Source organism: Aethalodelphis obliquidens, unplaced genomic scaffold (assembly GCF_003676395.1).
Source record: "Aethalodelphis obliquidens isolate GAN/ISIS:26980383/991018 unplaced genomic scaffold, ASM367639v1 scaffold16, whole genome shotgun sequence".
NCBI lineage: Eukaryota > Metazoa > Chordata > Mammalia > Artiodactyla > Delphinidae > Aethalodelphis > Aethalodelphis obliquidens.
In genome coordinates this window covers 28,770,831-28,787,120 of record NW_020837960.1, presented here as the reverse complement: position 1 = coordinate 28,787,120, position 16,290 = coordinate 28,770,831, and the positions used below count along the sequence as shown (strand labels likewise).

General features: G+C 50.0%; 1 protein-coding gene across 2 annotated transcripts in view; it reads right to left on the bottom strand.

Annotated features, from left to right (window-relative positions):
• FLT1 (fms related receptor tyrosine kinase 1) overlaps positions 1-16,290 on the bottom strand; it is a 173,033-nt gene that overhangs the window by 15,602 nt on the left and 141,141 nt on the right. For both annotated transcript variants that reach the window (XM_027116596.1, XM_027116597.1), the window contains 7 exons: positions 13,776-13,880; positions 10,296-10,409; positions 8,781-8,869; positions 4,744-4,900; positions 4,214-4,311; positions 3,361-3,483; positions 1,300-1,411 (listed from right to left, as the gene is read on the bottom strand). In XM_027116596.1, the coding sequence (XP_026972397.1) occupies positions 1,300-1,411; positions 3,361-3,483; positions 4,214-4,311; positions 4,744-4,900; positions 8,781-8,869; positions 10,296-10,409; positions 13,776-13,880 (798 nt within the window). The remainder of the gene's footprint in view (positions 1-1,299; positions 1,412-3,360; positions 3,484-4,213; positions 4,312-4,743; positions 4,901-8,780; positions 8,870-10,295; positions 10,410-13,775; positions 13,881-16,290) is intronic.

Genomic DNA, 16,290 nt, shown 5'->3' with positions numbered 1-16,290 from the left:
GTCCTTGCTGGCGCTTGGCGCCCTGGTGCTGGGTGTCAGATGCCCGCAGGCCGTTCCCATGGCTGCTCTGGTCTGTTGGGTCAGGAGAAAGGGTGGCACCTGAGGGGTCCCTCCCCTCTCCCTACAAGGAACCCTAGAGAAAGCCCAGCATTTAGACTCCTTCCTTGAGTTAATGAGCTGCTTTTTAAAAAGCCAGTAGACTCGGAGGCGGTCACTGGTGGCTCACTCACACCTCACTGAGAACGACTTGAACTCACTACTCCCGTGTGAGGTTCGCACAGCACTGGGGGACCGGTTGCCGTGAGGGGCCCAAGGGAAGGGGGCGAGGAGCTGCGGGACTGGGCTGGCTGCTGTGGGGCGGGGCTTGCAGGGGGCCCAGAGGAGCCGGGACTTTGCCTTTTGCCAGTTTTTCTGGGCAGGATCGCAGGTGACCGTCCCTCTTAGAGGGACTGGTGGCTGAGGGAGGGCTCGGGGGTAGCAGGCCCTCCCGATCTGCCCTGTTCCAGACCTCGAACCGAGTCTGTCTCAGCATTTGTTTGTCTGCACTTTCGAGTGATTGCTGTCAGGAGGAAGCAGCTGGGCGGCGTGCAGCACTGGCCCTGTGTCACCGCGGGGCCACTGTGGCCGCCAAGCTGCTTTCAAAGACTGGAAGCAACAGGTGCCTGTCATCGAAAGCAGAGGAATGTTTTTCACACATTACAGGAAACCAGGGATGTTACTGGGTGACTTTTTATTTGCTCTGCAAGGCAAGTTTCTGGCAAAGTCCGAAGGCCTCTTGGCTAGACCCGGCGTTCGGGAGGCCTCGGTGCATGTCTGCGAGCAGATGGGGCTCCGGGCGCACCTGTGTGCTTGAGCGCCTTGGACGAGGCTTCCAGCCACCGCAGCGGGTGCTGGTGGAAGCAGGGTAAACACACCCAGCGTAAACCAGTGTCGGGGGCTGGCTGTGCTGACATCAGAGGCACGGGTTGAGCTGTGTTTGTTGGGTCTTTCCTGGGAAATTCTGCGGGGAGTGGGGGACGCGGGGAGGGAAGACGAATGGGTGTTTGAGGAATTAGAAGAAGGGGGCCGAGGACAGGGAAGGAGTAGCCAGACCGGCTGAAGACAAGCCTGACTGCGGCTCTTACTCCGGTCAGACCTCGTTCACGGCCCTACGAACATCTTTGCGGCGCAGGCGCACGTGCACACGCCACCCGCCTGAGCCTACGTGGGTGTCAGATGCTGATCTGCCCGCGGAGGCTCGGCAGAGGGGGCAGGCGTGCGGTCCTGGCCCGTCTGCTCGCGTCCTGCCCCCAGGTTTACCTAAGGAGAAGATCTCCCACAGCAGTACTCCGTAAGACCACACGTCGCTCTTAGTGCTGTAGCTTTTGTCAAAGATGGATTCGGGAGCCATCCACTTCAGAGGAAGTCGAGTCTAGAAAAGGGCAAGGGGGCCTTGAGCAGGAGAACGTGACGACAGAGCACATTCAACCCATGTGCCCACGGGGTCACCTCCCAGATAACATTTGGCCTATAAGTCATTTCCTAGACCAGCGATGGTTTCCCAGCATGGAGGAAACTCATAACATGCAGTGTTACGCTGAAAGGGGGAGAGTGGTATGCTACACCAATTCCTGTGATGGCAGCAGTTGTTCAGTGAGCCCTTCCTACGAGCACAGCATGTCCTGACTCTGACTCTGACAGAAATCCTTCTCCCCACAAGAGCTCACACTCTACAGAGACCTGGGAAAGAGTGATCTGAAGTAGAAAGCATCCTGAAACTCGATAATTTCCTGGAATTTTTCTTAAGGATTTCGAAAGGCATTCCTATTAAAAAAAAAAAAAAAAGATTTAAAAAGTCATTGAATGGGGGGAGTTGGCAAAGGCACCAGAAAGAAGGAAGTTGATAGTTGATGGACAGTATTCAGGATGCCATGTGGCTGGCTTTCAAGCAGGAACTCCAGTGAGTTAGGCCCGGCCACTTCAGAGGGATGGGGATTGACAGGGAGCCTGGGATAGTGGAGAGACAAAGAGAAAAGGAGGGGGGAGGGCCAGGGAGAGGCTGAAAGAGACACGGATGGACACAAAAGAAGCACAGACTGACACGTGGGTAGATGCCATCTTTGCAAATCAGGGCTCTCAAGGAAAGCTTGTTGTTTTCCTTTTATAAAAAGAAACAGTGGGGCTGGGCTTCCCTGGTGGCACAGTGGTTAAGAATCCGCCTGCCAATGCAGGGGACATGGGTTTGAGCCCTGGTCCAGGAAGATCCCACATGCCACGGAGCAGCTAAGCCCGTGCGCCACAACTACTGAGCCTGCGCTCTAGAGCCCGCGAGCCACAACTACTGACCCCGCGTGCGTGCCTAGAGCCCGTTCCCTGCAACGAGAAGCCACCGCAATGAGAAGCCCATGAACTGCAACGAAGAGCAGCCCCTGCTCGTCGCAGCTAGAGAAAGCCCGCACGCAGCAATAAAGACCCAACGCAGCCAAAAAATTAATAAATAAAGAAAGAGTGGGGGACTTCCATGGTGGTCCAGCAGTTAAGACACTGTGCTTCCAGTGCAGGGGGTGAAGGTTCGATCCCTGGCCAGGGAACTAAGATCCCACATGCCTCACAGTGCGGCCAGAAAAAAAAAAAAAGGAAAAAAAACTGTGGAGGAGAAGTGGTTCTCAAAGTGTAGTCCTGGGACCAGCTGAGGCACATTCTCAGGCTCCACCCAAGACTTTCAGCTGAACAGGCTCTCCAGGTGATGTGTGTGCTCGCTCAAGTTTGAGAACCGTGACTGTGGAGTAGTCATCAGAGCCCAGACACAGACTTAATTAAGGCTTCAGGGTAAAGGCCAGAGAAGAGGGGGCACAGGAGGTCACCCGCAAAAGCAAAAATAACACTATGTTCAGAAACAGGCGGGGAGGAGAGGCCCGTGTGAGCTGGCAGCGATGCTGAAGGCAAACCCGGGAGGGACGCGATTTCCTCCCCGGCAAGGTCATCCTGACGCCTGCCCCCGCCCTTCCTGAGATGTGTACACCTGCTGAATCCATCACCCGGGTTTATCTGAGGGGAAGAGTCCAGGCTGTTCTTTCCAGCGGCCCAGGGAACTCCCCCAGGGGGCAAAGGGGAGGGGACGCTGTGGTCCCCGCAGGGCCCACTGAACAGCGCTCCGGAGCCCAAAGGACAGGAGCCGAGCAGGGACAGGGGAAGGACAGGAGGAGGGGACCGTGGCCTCCCGGAGCCCCGTGCGAGGGCTCTCGGGTCCACGGTGCACGCGGACCATTCGCCTCCACAGGAAGCGCGTGCTGGTTTTCAGCGACCCCTGCCGAGGGCTTTGGTCTGTGGTTTGGAAATGATAGGGCCTAAATGAGCCCAAGAAACGTCCAACTGACTTACATCTCCTTTTCTCACGTAATCGGGGTTCTTATAAATATCCCGGGCAAGGCCAAAATCGCAAATCTTCACCACGTTGTTCTCAGACAGCAGTATATTTCGTGCTGCCAGGTCCCGATGAATGCACTAGAATAAAACAGTGGCATGATCAGTGCATGTCCTCGATCTCATCGGCTGATTGCCTGCGCCTTCTCAGTGTTCTCCTTCTGAACTCGGGGATCCCTTTCGCACGCTTCCTTTACATGAAGGGAGCGGCTCCCGACGCATGTGGCGTCGCCCCAAACGTGAAGCACTTCTCTACCAGTACAGACCCCCGGAGGCCCCCAAGTCAAGAAGGGTCCCGAATCCCCTTTGCTACTGTGTTGCAGGACAGCATCGGGGAAACAGAGCTGGCCATCGGGTTCTCCCAGGGAGCACAACTTCCCCAAAACCTCTTATCCTGAGCTGCTGAGATCAGATCACGATCTAGCTGGAGTTTCCTGGGAGGACCCCACTGGGATGTATTAATAGAGGCCCTCCCATGGAGTCGTGTAGTCTGAGAGTCTGGCCAGCTCTGAAAACACGCCAGAGGACGTTGTGGAGCACAGGTGCCAGGTTCATCTAGTCTGAAACCCAGCGAGCTTTTCCCCTGGAATTGAGTTCTACCTGCTGGTACCCAAGAGTCACTGTACTCAAACTTCCTCATATCAGGATAAATTAGGTCGTGTGTTGTGAAGTTCACTCTACATTTAAGGACACACATACAAGCAAATACGAGCAAAAGGGGATTTATAGCACAGGTGTGTGTTTGCCCATGTGAACATCCACACGACCGGGCCTGGTGAAGAAGCAAAACAGTAAAGATCGTGAGGCTGACCTTTCTGGAAGACAAAAACTCCATGCCTCTGGCCACTTGAAAACTGTAAGAAATCAGATCTTCCATAGTGATGGGCTGCTTGTAGAAATCGTCAGAATCTGGAAAGCATTAAAACCGTAACTGTTTGTAATGGCTCTTGTTATGCCACCAAATCCCAGTTTATTGGAACAATGTTAGCAAAACACGAAACAAACCAACAAGTAGATCAGAGTTCATTTTCGAGAGCATTTTTGAGTTTCAACATGAATATCCGAGATTTTTCCAGGCCTCTAGCCCATTTTGCCCAAGCACGGGGGGCAGGGGATGATCCATGAAGACAGAAAGGCCGGAGGGGAGACAATTGTACAGTTCCCTGTCAAAATTAATAACTCTATAAATAATCTAAATTCAAATCTTATCTCCCCAGGACATTACGCTTCGAGTCTCCCACGGGTGTTTACTAGGGTGATAAATAAGAAAACTATTTCAGAGATGCACAGTATGCTGTAAAAATATCCCAGACTGTAGGACAGGAAGGAATTAATACCTACCCTCCTCTTCCTCGGCATCACTCAGACTTTTATCCTCCTGAAACCCGGAGCTTGCGAAGCTCTCGCTGCTGGTAACACTATCTAGTCTTTGTTTCTCGCCCTGCTCCAGGTCTGGCTCCATTTTCTCTTTCTTAGGCTCCACGTGTAAGGCTGCATCCTTTAACAGACCAAGAAAGACACAGATGAAAGGGACAGAACAGTAACGGGGAGACCAGTCCCTCAAGCTGGCACTCGCCTGCCCTAGGAGAATGTCGTCCGACAAAATGGATAGTAAATTAGTAGCCTGGCTTCGCCTGGGGTTGTGGAGTCTCTTCTGCTCTTGGGCTCCCTGACAGCATCTCGGGGAGGATAAAGGAATATCCACAGCAGCTGCTATTAACTGAGAGCTCACTCGGTGTGAGCCAGTACACTAAGAATCTTTGGGACATTTTCTCTTTTAATCTTTCCAACAATTTTATGAAGTAGTTCTTGCTTGTAATACACGAGGGAATTATGTTCAGAGAAGTCAGGTAATCGAAGTCACATGCAGCTAGTAAATGGCAAAGCTTGAACCCAGGTTCGGCCAACTCCAATCTATGCCCTTGAGCGCTTTTCCATGCCGTGCGCCATCTTGTGAAAGAGGATACGGGATGACAGAAAAGGATCCCCGGTCAACTCGGGGCCTTTGTAATCCCTGGGAGGAGTAATAGGAGAAGGCTGCAGTTACCAATTTCTCTGGTTTCCTTGGAGAAGGAGGGAGCATGAACGTTTCCTTGTCTCCCCTGCATTCGGAACAAAGATAGAGTTTGATGCTAACGAAGGTAGAAAAGGCCTTTCACCCTGGACTGGGCCTCTAAGCCCTGGTGTGTAGCTGGTTCTTTCATTGACCATGTGATCTTGGACAAACCACCTTGCTTTTCTGGGTTTCCTTTCTCTCATCAGAAGAGCTCGATCATCTTATTACGTTTTGACTCACGGGAAAGGAGTTGTTGATTCAGGGTGGAACCAGAAAAGATTTTTATCACCTTTTCGTAATTCACCTCATCACTGTGACACTAGAAACAGGACTCCCAGTGGCTTCATGACTCGACCGAGTACCTAGCTCAGTCCTGCTAGATGGCAGTGCCAGACAGGGTCGGAGAGGGACTGGGGTTCGGTGGTGTCCCCCGATCCGCCCGCCCTTCGGGGCAGGGCTGAGATTCCCCAGGCTCCCCATCCTTCCTCGGCTTTTCCTGGAAGTGTCACAAAGTGGGAATGGTCCCTCCACTAGAGGGCGCCGTGGGAGCAAGCAGAGGACAGAGGAGGCTGCTTCAGCCTGACAAACCCTGGAAGCGTGGAGGGTCCCCGGCTCCTGCCCCCCCGACAAGAGACCCTCCTGTGCCGCAGAAGGGGAGTCAGGCCTCAGAGGGAACCCCGACTGCCGTCCAGGTGACCTACCTGAGTGGAGGTGGAGATCGTAACTCTTGGTTATTACGTGTCCCCGAGGCAGTTAGACTCGATTCTGCTCACTGGGGGACAGAAATTGTATTTTCCACAAGACCCTTCCCAGGACAGAAGGCAGCAGCGGAAGGGGGCTGGCAAAGATGCTGGGGTGAAAAGGGCTCGAGTCTCTGGCGTGACTCCAAGGACCGTAACTCAAGACTCCTTCACCCCTCCCTGACTCCCAATCAACGGTATATTTAGTTTTGCTTATTGGTAACCATTTCTGGTAAACGTTGATTTATTGAACTTTTGGGGCTCTGACAGAATACAGGGAATTTATTACATATAATATGTAAAGATCCTAGTGAACTTACTTGGAAAATGAAATATCCCATTTCTGTTTGGCCATTTGGTTTTTCCTTTAGGTTCCAAATATGAAACACAGCCGTGTGTTTTCCACGAAAACACTAAGCTCCACCAAGAGGGAGGTGAATCATTAAATATAGCCAGAGAAGGAAGCAATCTCTTCAAACAAAGGACGCACGAACCCAAACGTTCCATCCTGCCCGGGTCCCTGGGGTATTCTTGCTGGATTAGTTCTTCCTGAAGCCAGCCCAGGATTTCAGGACTGAGGAGAATTTGTACTGCTCTCAGCCCAGGGCACCAGTCTCCCCTTTTTCTTATGTTTTTTCCCCTCTTTACCCAGTGCAGTGCATGGAAAAAGCATTGCGGTGGGGGGGGGGGGGAGTCAGGAGAGCTGGGTTTTCTCCTCGACGTCACCTCTTGCCTTGTGTGTCCTTAAGGCCAGTCACTTGACTTTTCTGGGCACATCGGTAATGTGAGCGTGTAGGCTAGCTGGTCACAAAGTTCCCTTTCAGCTTCAAGAGGCTCATTATTAGAGGGCATGGTTTAAAATGGGGGAAGTACATTCTTGCGTATATGTTGCCAGTCTGGTAGAAAACCTGTGTCTCTGGTTGGATCAGAGGCTGAGAGAATGGGCCAGCTGTCCGGTGGGTCTTCTTCGTGTGCCCCATGAGAATCTCACTCGCGTGACAGAGACGGGCATCGTTCTTGGGTGTCGTATACCTTATCCGTCATCCAGATCATATAGATCAGTGGCATTAAGTTAGACTCAACCAGTCTTTCTATCTCGGTGGATCGATGATGATGATGATGGTAATTAACATTTATGGAGAGATGAACGGAATTTGATTCAACAATTCCGTCAGCTGGGTTCTATTATTATCTCCATTTAATAAATGAGGAAACTGAAACTTAGACTGAGTAACGTGCCCAAGGTCCCAGATTTCTTGAGTGGCAGAGATAGGATTTAAATCCAGGAAGTCTGAGCCTGGACTCTGAGCGCTTAAACCACCATGCTACGTGGGTTCATCAGCGACACTGCTGATTACAGGTTAATAATGTCAAATCATCGTCTCGTGGGCTTCTCTAGTCCAGAGAAGGACACACCATTGGTGAAATAGGTCACATTGGCAAAGGTTTATTAAACTCTCCTTCACTCAGTAATCCCTTTTAAACTCTTTGCATTCAGGACTTGGACCCTTGTGTTCCTTTCATTACATAGCTTTGTTTTGGTGGGTAAGGCCGGTTCAGTATGTGTATAGGGGTGACATCGGTGGTGAAGGTGTGGGGAAGTGGGAGAAAAGGCAGTAGGGAGGGAAGAAAAAGATTTCTCTGGCCCCATCACTGTTCTGTTGTTGACTATAAAGTCAGTTGACTGAGTCCTTAATTTCTCTAATCTAATCAATGGAAACAATTATGCTTGCCGTCATCTTTTAAGAAATGAGTGACTAAGTGATTTGTGCGTGTCTGAGTATCTATGGAGAGAGAAAGAGACAGACAGAGAAATTTATCAAGCTGATTTGATATTTAGGTAGATGGCTAGTAAATTTTAATCTCTAATTATCACTGCATACGGTGGGCTCGAATATTCTCTGTGCTCACCCGAAAAAGAGTGTGCTATGTTAGCGTGGAAAGAAAAAAATTCTTTTAAACGAAAAAAGCAGAGATTGTGTTTTAATAAGCTCAGTCATTCATGGTGTCGACTGAAAAAAATGCACAACGTAAAAGCTGTGAGTTGGGTTTATTCAGTGTCTTTCTGAGGACTGTAGCCCGGGAGCAGCCTCTCAGAGAGCTCTGGGAAACTGCTCTGAAGAGGTAGGGGGCGAGGTCAGCATATACGTGATGTTGGTGAAAAGGGGACGTGCAATTAAGCACACATCTTGGCAGAAGGCTGCCACTAGTTATGCAGAACAGACATCTTAGTTAATGGTTTCGGGGCTTTTCTAAGTATGAGAAGATGCAAGAATCCAGGTTCCACAAAAAAAAAAAAAAATTTTCTCCTGAAAATATGTAACGATCTGAAGGCCTGTTCTGCTAGTTTTCCCAGAGCACAGAGCGCCTCATTCCTGATCTCCGCCCCTGAACTCCTTTCAGGGTGTGTTAAAGGTCAGCGACTGCAGTGGCTCATGACTCAGTCCTTGCAGAGCTGGATGGATGGCTAGTGACATTCTTTAGTTGGCAATGGAAAAATAGTTTCTCTTGCTTTATGCTGCTACAGCCTAAACGGAAACTCACTGCTGTCTTGAAAAACCTCCAACCCCTAAGGTCCTTACCTTGTTGAGAAGGAATAAGGCCCGTTTGCTCTTGAGATAGTTGGAGAGATTTCCGTGTTTGCAGTATTCCACAATCACCATCAGAGGCCCTGCAGGCAAAACGACACATGCTCAGCCACACCAAGCCAGCCAGCCATCTGCCAGCCATCAGTGGGCCTGAGAAACCTCAAACCAACTTGTCTTTATATTAGCGGGGTCTGGGGGATGCAACTTGGGGGTGGGAGAGTTTTTTTGTTTTTGTTTTTCCAACTGGACCTGAGAAGGGGTTTAAAAAAATATACAAAAGGAAAAGGAGACAATTGGTGGGGGGTCGGACTGGGGAAGAAGCAGAAAAAAAGAAGAGTAGGAGAGAAAGAACTGTGGGGAGGGGAGGGGAAGGGCTCTACCTGTAACTGCCAGCCACCCTCTTGGCCCCTTGGCCTCAGGACACTGTCACACCAGCCCCTCCCTCCCAGGTCCTGTCTGGCCTGACCCCCCCCCCCGGCCGGCCAGCTGCATGGCCACCTGGGGGTGTCTGCACGGAGGTTGCCCCAGGGCTTGTAAGGTCTAAAGCAGGGATCGGCAAACTCATAAAGAAAGAGACAGAGACGGTAACTGTTTCAGGCTTGTAGGCCCCACAACTACTCAGCTCTCTGCCTTGGTAACCGGAAAGCACCTGTAGACGACAGTACAACCAAACGAGTGACCGCGCTCCAATCCAGCTTTAGGAACGCACAAATTTGAGTTGCACAGCGTTTTCCCGTGTCACAAAATATTCCCCCCCACCCCCAACTACTAAAAACGGTCAAAGTAAGCTCCCAGGCTGACCGGCCATCGTTTGGCGACCCCTAGTCAAAAGAGGCCAGAGGGTTGGAAAGGAAAGCCCCGAGCTGCACTGCGGGTCCCCTGGGCTCCCCGAAGGCGCCATCCCCACCGCTCACCCGCTGGGCTCTAGGCCCATAGGGCAAGAACAACTTCCGGTTCTGGGTCAAAGCGGAAGTGGCCCCAGAGAGGCTTCTGCACGTGGGCCCTGTCCTGGGGCATGCTGGGAGTACTAAAGGCGCCCTAGGGGAGGATGGAAAGGTGTGCGAGTCCTCAGTCACAATGCACCCTGTCCCTGCACTTGGCCCTGTGGGTACGGCCTGTCTGAAGGCCGTGTCCCCACCCCACCTCCTCCTGGGAGCCTGCCGGGAGTGATTCCTTCCTCTGGATGAAGCTTCAAGGGATGCTAACCTTCTGTGCATTTACCTTGGCTCCGGTCATACTCCTCCCAAGTCATCCTGGGAAAAACGCCCTGCACTTGACCTCGAGCCTGCGGAAGGAGGTCTCAAAGGGAGTCCTTCTGTCCAGAACCTTTAAGCTGAGTAGCCAGGGAAGGCACTTCCAGGATGGGAGCACCTTCCATCAACGGACAGGCTGCTTCCTCTGGACTATTACCAGGCCATGTGCCAGGAGGTGGGGGAGAAGGGCTGCGGGACAGGGAGCTCGCCCGGGCCGCGTGAACCGGGACAGGGCAGGCCCTCCCTTCCCCTTTACCTCCTTGCTTGGTGCAGGCTCCCAGCAGGTTGACGACATTCAGGTGGTGGCCGATGTGGGTCAGGATCTTGAGCTCGGTCATCAGAGCCTTGTACTCACTGGCCGTGGCCCCCTCTGTGTGAGGATCAAGGGGAGAATCAAGGCAACGGGACAATGGGGCTCTTTCCTCTGGGCCGGCCCTCCTGCCCTCTGTGTTTGGCAGTGCTCAGCCCTCACTGCACTGGCTTCCCCACAGTCTGCAGAAGGGCCAGCCTCCAGCCTGTATTCCTTCCTCCCACCCTCTTGAGCCAGAAGGGTCTTGGTTACAGTGAGGCGCAGGGTGGTGGTGGGGTTAGTCACGGGACGTTTCCCCTTGGTGGACCTCGTCCTGTTCAGTAACGTGCTGACTCGGAGCTGGGCACCTGGGGAGAGCGCCTTCCAAAGGCTTCCTTGCGTCAGAACCAGGCCCAGCGAGAACTTTCCAGGCGGGGGATGATCCCACACCTCACCTCTTTTTCTCACTTCCCCCGCTTTGAGAAGTTACAAAGGGGCCTGCAAGGGCAGAATGGCCACTTCTGTAAACATCTCTGCCATGTGTTATTTTCTCTCTGTAACCTTTTCCTCTCCGGAGTCTGCAGGGTTATCTCAAGTCATGAGGCTCCATGAGCATCTGAATTCAGCTTCATTCTCAGAGATAAACAGTGTCAATCTAAGAATTAGCAGAGTCTAAAGCCTAAATTAAGTTTGTCTCGTCTGTTTGTTCTTATTGGTTAACTTCTAAGGCATTTAAAAATTTTTAATTATGTTTACAAGTAAAAAAAAAAAGTCATATAAGCTTGCTGTAAACATATTTCAACAATATGATGTTTATAGAGTGAAAAGTGAAAGCCACCCCAATTCACCTTTTTAGCAGTAACCACTGTTCATCATTTGGCGTTTCAGAGCTTTTTCTATGCATTTATAACTATATGTACCCAATCAAAGGTCTTTTCCGTTTACATAAATGGGATCATATATAAAAATATAAAAGCAAATTTGATCTATATAAGTTGCTTTTCCCCCCTTTTAAATGTCATAGACTTTCCCCATTCTTTTAAATTGATTGATGGCATTCCTGACATTTAGACTGTCTACAGTTTTGTTTTGTTTTTGTTTTTACCATTACAAATATGCTGGAATAAACAGCCTGTGATCTTTGTACCCGTGTGCAAGTATTTCTGCAGGACAGTCCTGGAAACGGGTCGTGCGTTTCACATCGCATCTGTGCACGTGAAGGATGTGCATTTCACACTGCGGTAGATACCAACGTGGTATTTCATGAGCACAAATCATTTTTTAATAATAACCAGATAAACTCTAGAAGCCTCCCAGTGGGATTGGGATTGGCTCACAGTAGATGCTCAACAAATATTTGTTAGACAAATAAGCATGATTACTCTTCTCATTTCAGACATGGGCTTAAGGCCCAAAAAGGTTAAAGGTTTTGCTCAAGGGCACTTTGAAAGAGCTTCTGACTCATGGCCTTTGTTTGACATTCTGCCTTTCCAGTTTCTCCTAGAAACAGATGGCCAACCAGTTTAAACAAGAAAGCTTGAATGAAAATAGTTTTTTAGGAATGTTACATAGTGGGTGATTTGGCAGTCTTTTTCAATCAAGGCTGATGGCTTAAAAAAAAAAAAAAAAAGATAAGCATTTATACAGATACTACACACCCTATTTCTGTATTGCATAGAACACGTTCTCTGGCCCGTTAAAAAAATAAAATTGCCAGTCAGAATGTCCCCCTCAAATTCATCCCTCCACGCGTTGATGCCCCTTTAGCCACAGTAGACAAGCATGGGCAGCCGACTTGCCTCTCCTAGAGATGGTGTGTGGTAGTAAGCAGGGAGACAAAACTAGCTGAGGAAACAGATGCTTCCAGATTTAGTTTCAACTTATCTCAAGGCTGGATATACTAGCTTGCCTCCAGAACCCAGGCCAGGAGCATTTTCAGGATTTTGGAGCAATGGATCATTTCTAGGAGGCTGTGCCTCTGCAGCCCTTCTGTAGCACTGAGGTGTGTGTGTGTGGCGGGGGGGGGGGGAGAGCCTGGCACCCAAACCCTTAGTTTTGCACTGCTGAGCTGTGTGGCCTTGCAGAGGCTGTTTAACCTTTCTGGGCCATGTTTCTTCATCTGCAAGTTGAGATAATAATATCTACCTCACAAAGGCTGTAGAGAGAAAAATAAGAAAAGTGGCAACTTCATGCGGTTCAGGCTACTAAAGTAAAGTACCTAGTCTGGTGCTTCTCACATGGAAGACACGTTGATGCCTCTTCTCTTTAGAATCTGGGTGGGAGTGGGGTATGGGGGGTGCTGGACTACAGGTTTTCTCACAGAGATGCCCACCATCATCTGGGTAGTTCACCTTGAACAAGGCCTGCTTTGTGGATGCAAAGCTCTTTCCCTGGCTACTTTCAGAGTAGAACTGTCAGGTTCGTTGCAGAGTTTTATCAGAGCCTTCACTCAACAGCCTTTTGAAGTGGAAAAATATTATTACATGGGACTTTTTACAATGACGGTGTCACTGCTGGATGAAAACGAAGGCTTTGAAGTCTCCCTCAGCCCAATGGCCTTTCTGCTGGAACCTCTGCCAGCTACCTGCTTAGCTGGGCGCATAGCCTTCTACACCTCAAAATCCCCTGGCAATACCTTAGAGACTTTGGAAAGCTGAAAATTGCCCTTTGGGTTTTCAGTCCTGTTTCTTTTTGGTTTGGGAAGCTTAAAACGCATTGAAGTAACATGACAATTTCATCACAGTGAAGTATTTTCTATGCTTTAAAGGACCTATGAGTCTTGGAGATGTTTGGCTGACGTGACTTTCAGTGACTTTTCATTTTCACTCTGTCTCAGGGGCGGGTCGTAAGTCACCGTGTGCTTTGTCTCTACCTCCCAGTGCCTCACAGGGTGATAGTATCTTCAACATAGGAAGATAGTTTGTTGTTTTCGGTTTTGTTTTGTTTTTATTTCTAAAGAGGAAATGTTTAATGGGTGGGACCTGACGCTATAAAATAGCTTGAAGTTCTGATCAACTCAACTGTTCTAGCTTCATATTCTTACTTTATAGTGAGGTTCAGCCCCAGCTAAGCCTTTGAGATTTATGACGTACAGCTAAGTTGCCATCATAACGCCATAATGGATCATTCCCAAACTTTGTACCTGTGGTTCCTGTGGGCTTGAGTCCCTGGTACTCTAGAAAAATCTGAGATGTGGTAGGAGAAAGATCTCTGAGGAGACGGAAATCATTTTCCCGTGGATAACGCTGAACTGTTTCCTTTCCAAGGTTTATTCTGAGCTCCTGCTGGTCTCATCTAAAGCTCCGGAGGTCAAGGGGCTTCCAGCAGAAGCAGGTTTTGTGGCCAGAGCAGAAATGGCTTCTATCTGTTCCTAGGCCACACCCAACTTGGGCCAGCATTTAGGGGACGTAATGGGTGAGCTGAAAGCCAAACTTACACCATCCATACCTTTCAGCATCTTTACAGCCACCGTCCGGCACGTAGGTGATTTCTTAATGCCAAATGCAGATGCTTGGACCACTTTTCCAAAAGCCCCTCTTCCAAGTGATTTGCCTACAATGAGAAGAAGACGTTGGTTTGTTTGCCAAGCCAGCAGGGTGAGTTTAAGTCTTTTTTCAGGAAGAAAGGGCCTTTTCCCTGTGTGTGTATGTGTGGCATGCAGCTCTGAATGGAATCTCCAATGAACTGACCCCAAAAGGGTCAGGACACATTTCTGGGGTATCTTCCTTTCAACTCTTTATTGTGCTACTGTGTTGCCCTCATCCTTCGCAGCTAGGCTAGGCCCCTAGAAGGCATCTGGTGCAGGTGGATGGCCAGTTTCCTCTTTTACAAAGTCCTTCTTGTGGGGAGAGGCTACCACATCCTGAGTGGTCTTTTCCATTGTTTACTAACGTTACTACCACAAAAATCTCCCTATGTTTCACCTAAGCCCCTCTTCTTGCCACTTAAGCTTACTTCTTCTGATCTGTTTTCAGCAAAGGGAGGAAATGGAGAAGGGGGTTTACAGCTGTTGGTTATAATGATGCTTCAGAGCTACCAAAAAATAATTAAGTTGTTTCTCAGACCTCCTCGCCAGGCAAGATATTCCCAGTATTTCCAACGTGTCTTTACATGATGATTATAAATCTTCATGGTTCCAAACATGGGCCTAGTAATTTGTTTCAGCCACAGAGAGCTGCTTGCCAGATGCAGTGACAAAGTGAGGTCTCGTTCACGGTACCCGGTACGTTATGTCGTAATGACTGTTAAACACTTTTTTTTTTTTTTTCTCTCACCCTTGAATGAGACAAACTTCACTCAAAGGGGCAATGACCATGTCTGAATCTTCCCAGAACTTGGCCTGGTGCCTGAGGCACCTGGGTCCCCTGTGTATTAGTGCAGAATGAAGAGTCGCATCTGGGAATTTGTGAGATGCTGACAGCAAGTCTCATGCAGTCCTGGGTAGCCAGAGGGGCCCCCGTCAGTTGCACACCTGAATGGTGCACAGAGATGAGGAGGGACCACCCCTGCCCCTGGAACACCTCCGCCACCTTTTCTATCAGGGCTTCCTTCTGCTCCACCAGGAAACAGGTTGCTGAGTACAACCTAGAGAAGCTGTGCACTCAAGCATGATACAGCAGAAGAAAGAGTGAGCCTGAGAAGTCGCCTTTTTTTGGGTTCTTCTGGCGGCAGGTGCGGGGGCGGGTGTTGGAAAGCCAACAGAATGCCTCTGGTCAAAAGTAAGTCCTGGTAGGGGGAGTGTTACTTCCACACACAGCCTCCAGTTCCAACCAAGTCCTCGTGCTGAGACTGTTCTGATAATGCGCCTTCAGTGAGCTAACTTTCCCTCCTTCTTTCTTTCCTGTCTTCTTCATACGCCAGTCCCTTCCCCCAAAGGACACAGTTTGTTGTTTGTGTTTTAAGATTCCTAGAAAATTGGTAATGAAGCTTTCCTGCTTCCTCATCCTATTAGAAGCTTTGTACTTTTATGTGCAACTCCCGCCCACCACCCACCCGAGGTCACGTCCAGTGAGGAGGCGGAAAGAGCTCCGTCCCCAGTGACATCAGCGGCGTCTTCCCGCCTGGGTCTCACGGGGACACGCTCTGCGTTAGGAGGAGACACTGGTGAAACGACTCGCTTCCCCTGGTCAAATGTGCACCTGTCGTGGCTGATCAGGTCATCCTCCCAGAACACGCTCCATGGACAGGGATAGAGTCTCTGCTCCCTTCTTCAGATAAAAGCATCCAAGAAATAGCAAAGTCAGGAGTTCTCGTTTCAATAAAAGAGCCTCCGGTGAACCCCGAAATCACGTCTGGAAAGAACGCTGGCAGATACCTTCTCCAGATGGTAAACATAGGCGCACTTTGGTTAGAGGCTTATCCCTTGCTTTTGTAGGGTAAAAGAACACCTTTTCTTCTGCATTGCCTTCTGCCATCTAATATGAAGTGTCCTGAGTCTGAGACAGATGAAGAGCATCTCTGTGTTGGGACAGCTCTCCACAGGGGTCCACAGACCCCTGCTCACTTGGGGCAGGCGACGTCCTTTTCCTTCCCACAGCTTCAGCCCCCACGCATTCCCTTCTTAGCCATCACACAAAACACTTTATTTTGACAAGTGTTTGGGGAGGTTGCTTTGACCAGTGAGAAGGTGCTCGTACTCCCTAGACTTCCCTGTCTTTTCGTTTATTCTCTTGGAAGCTGACTGCCGCCTCGAGCACGGCCCGAAGCTATCACGGGCTCTTCAATCATCTGGTGCAGTTGCGATCCTTTGGCGGATCTGCAGTTCCAGGGTCAGGGGAGCCCCGTCGCACCGGACTCGATCTTGCCTGATCCTTCTTTTCCCTTAAAATCCTCCTCGGTGTCACCTAAATGCCACTAACTTGGAAAAGTGCTAGGTCATTGTCATACCATGAGAGGATATTGGAATCTCCTCCGAGAGTGACTGGCCAGGGTGCCTGGGACACTGTGGGGCGAGTGCAGGGCA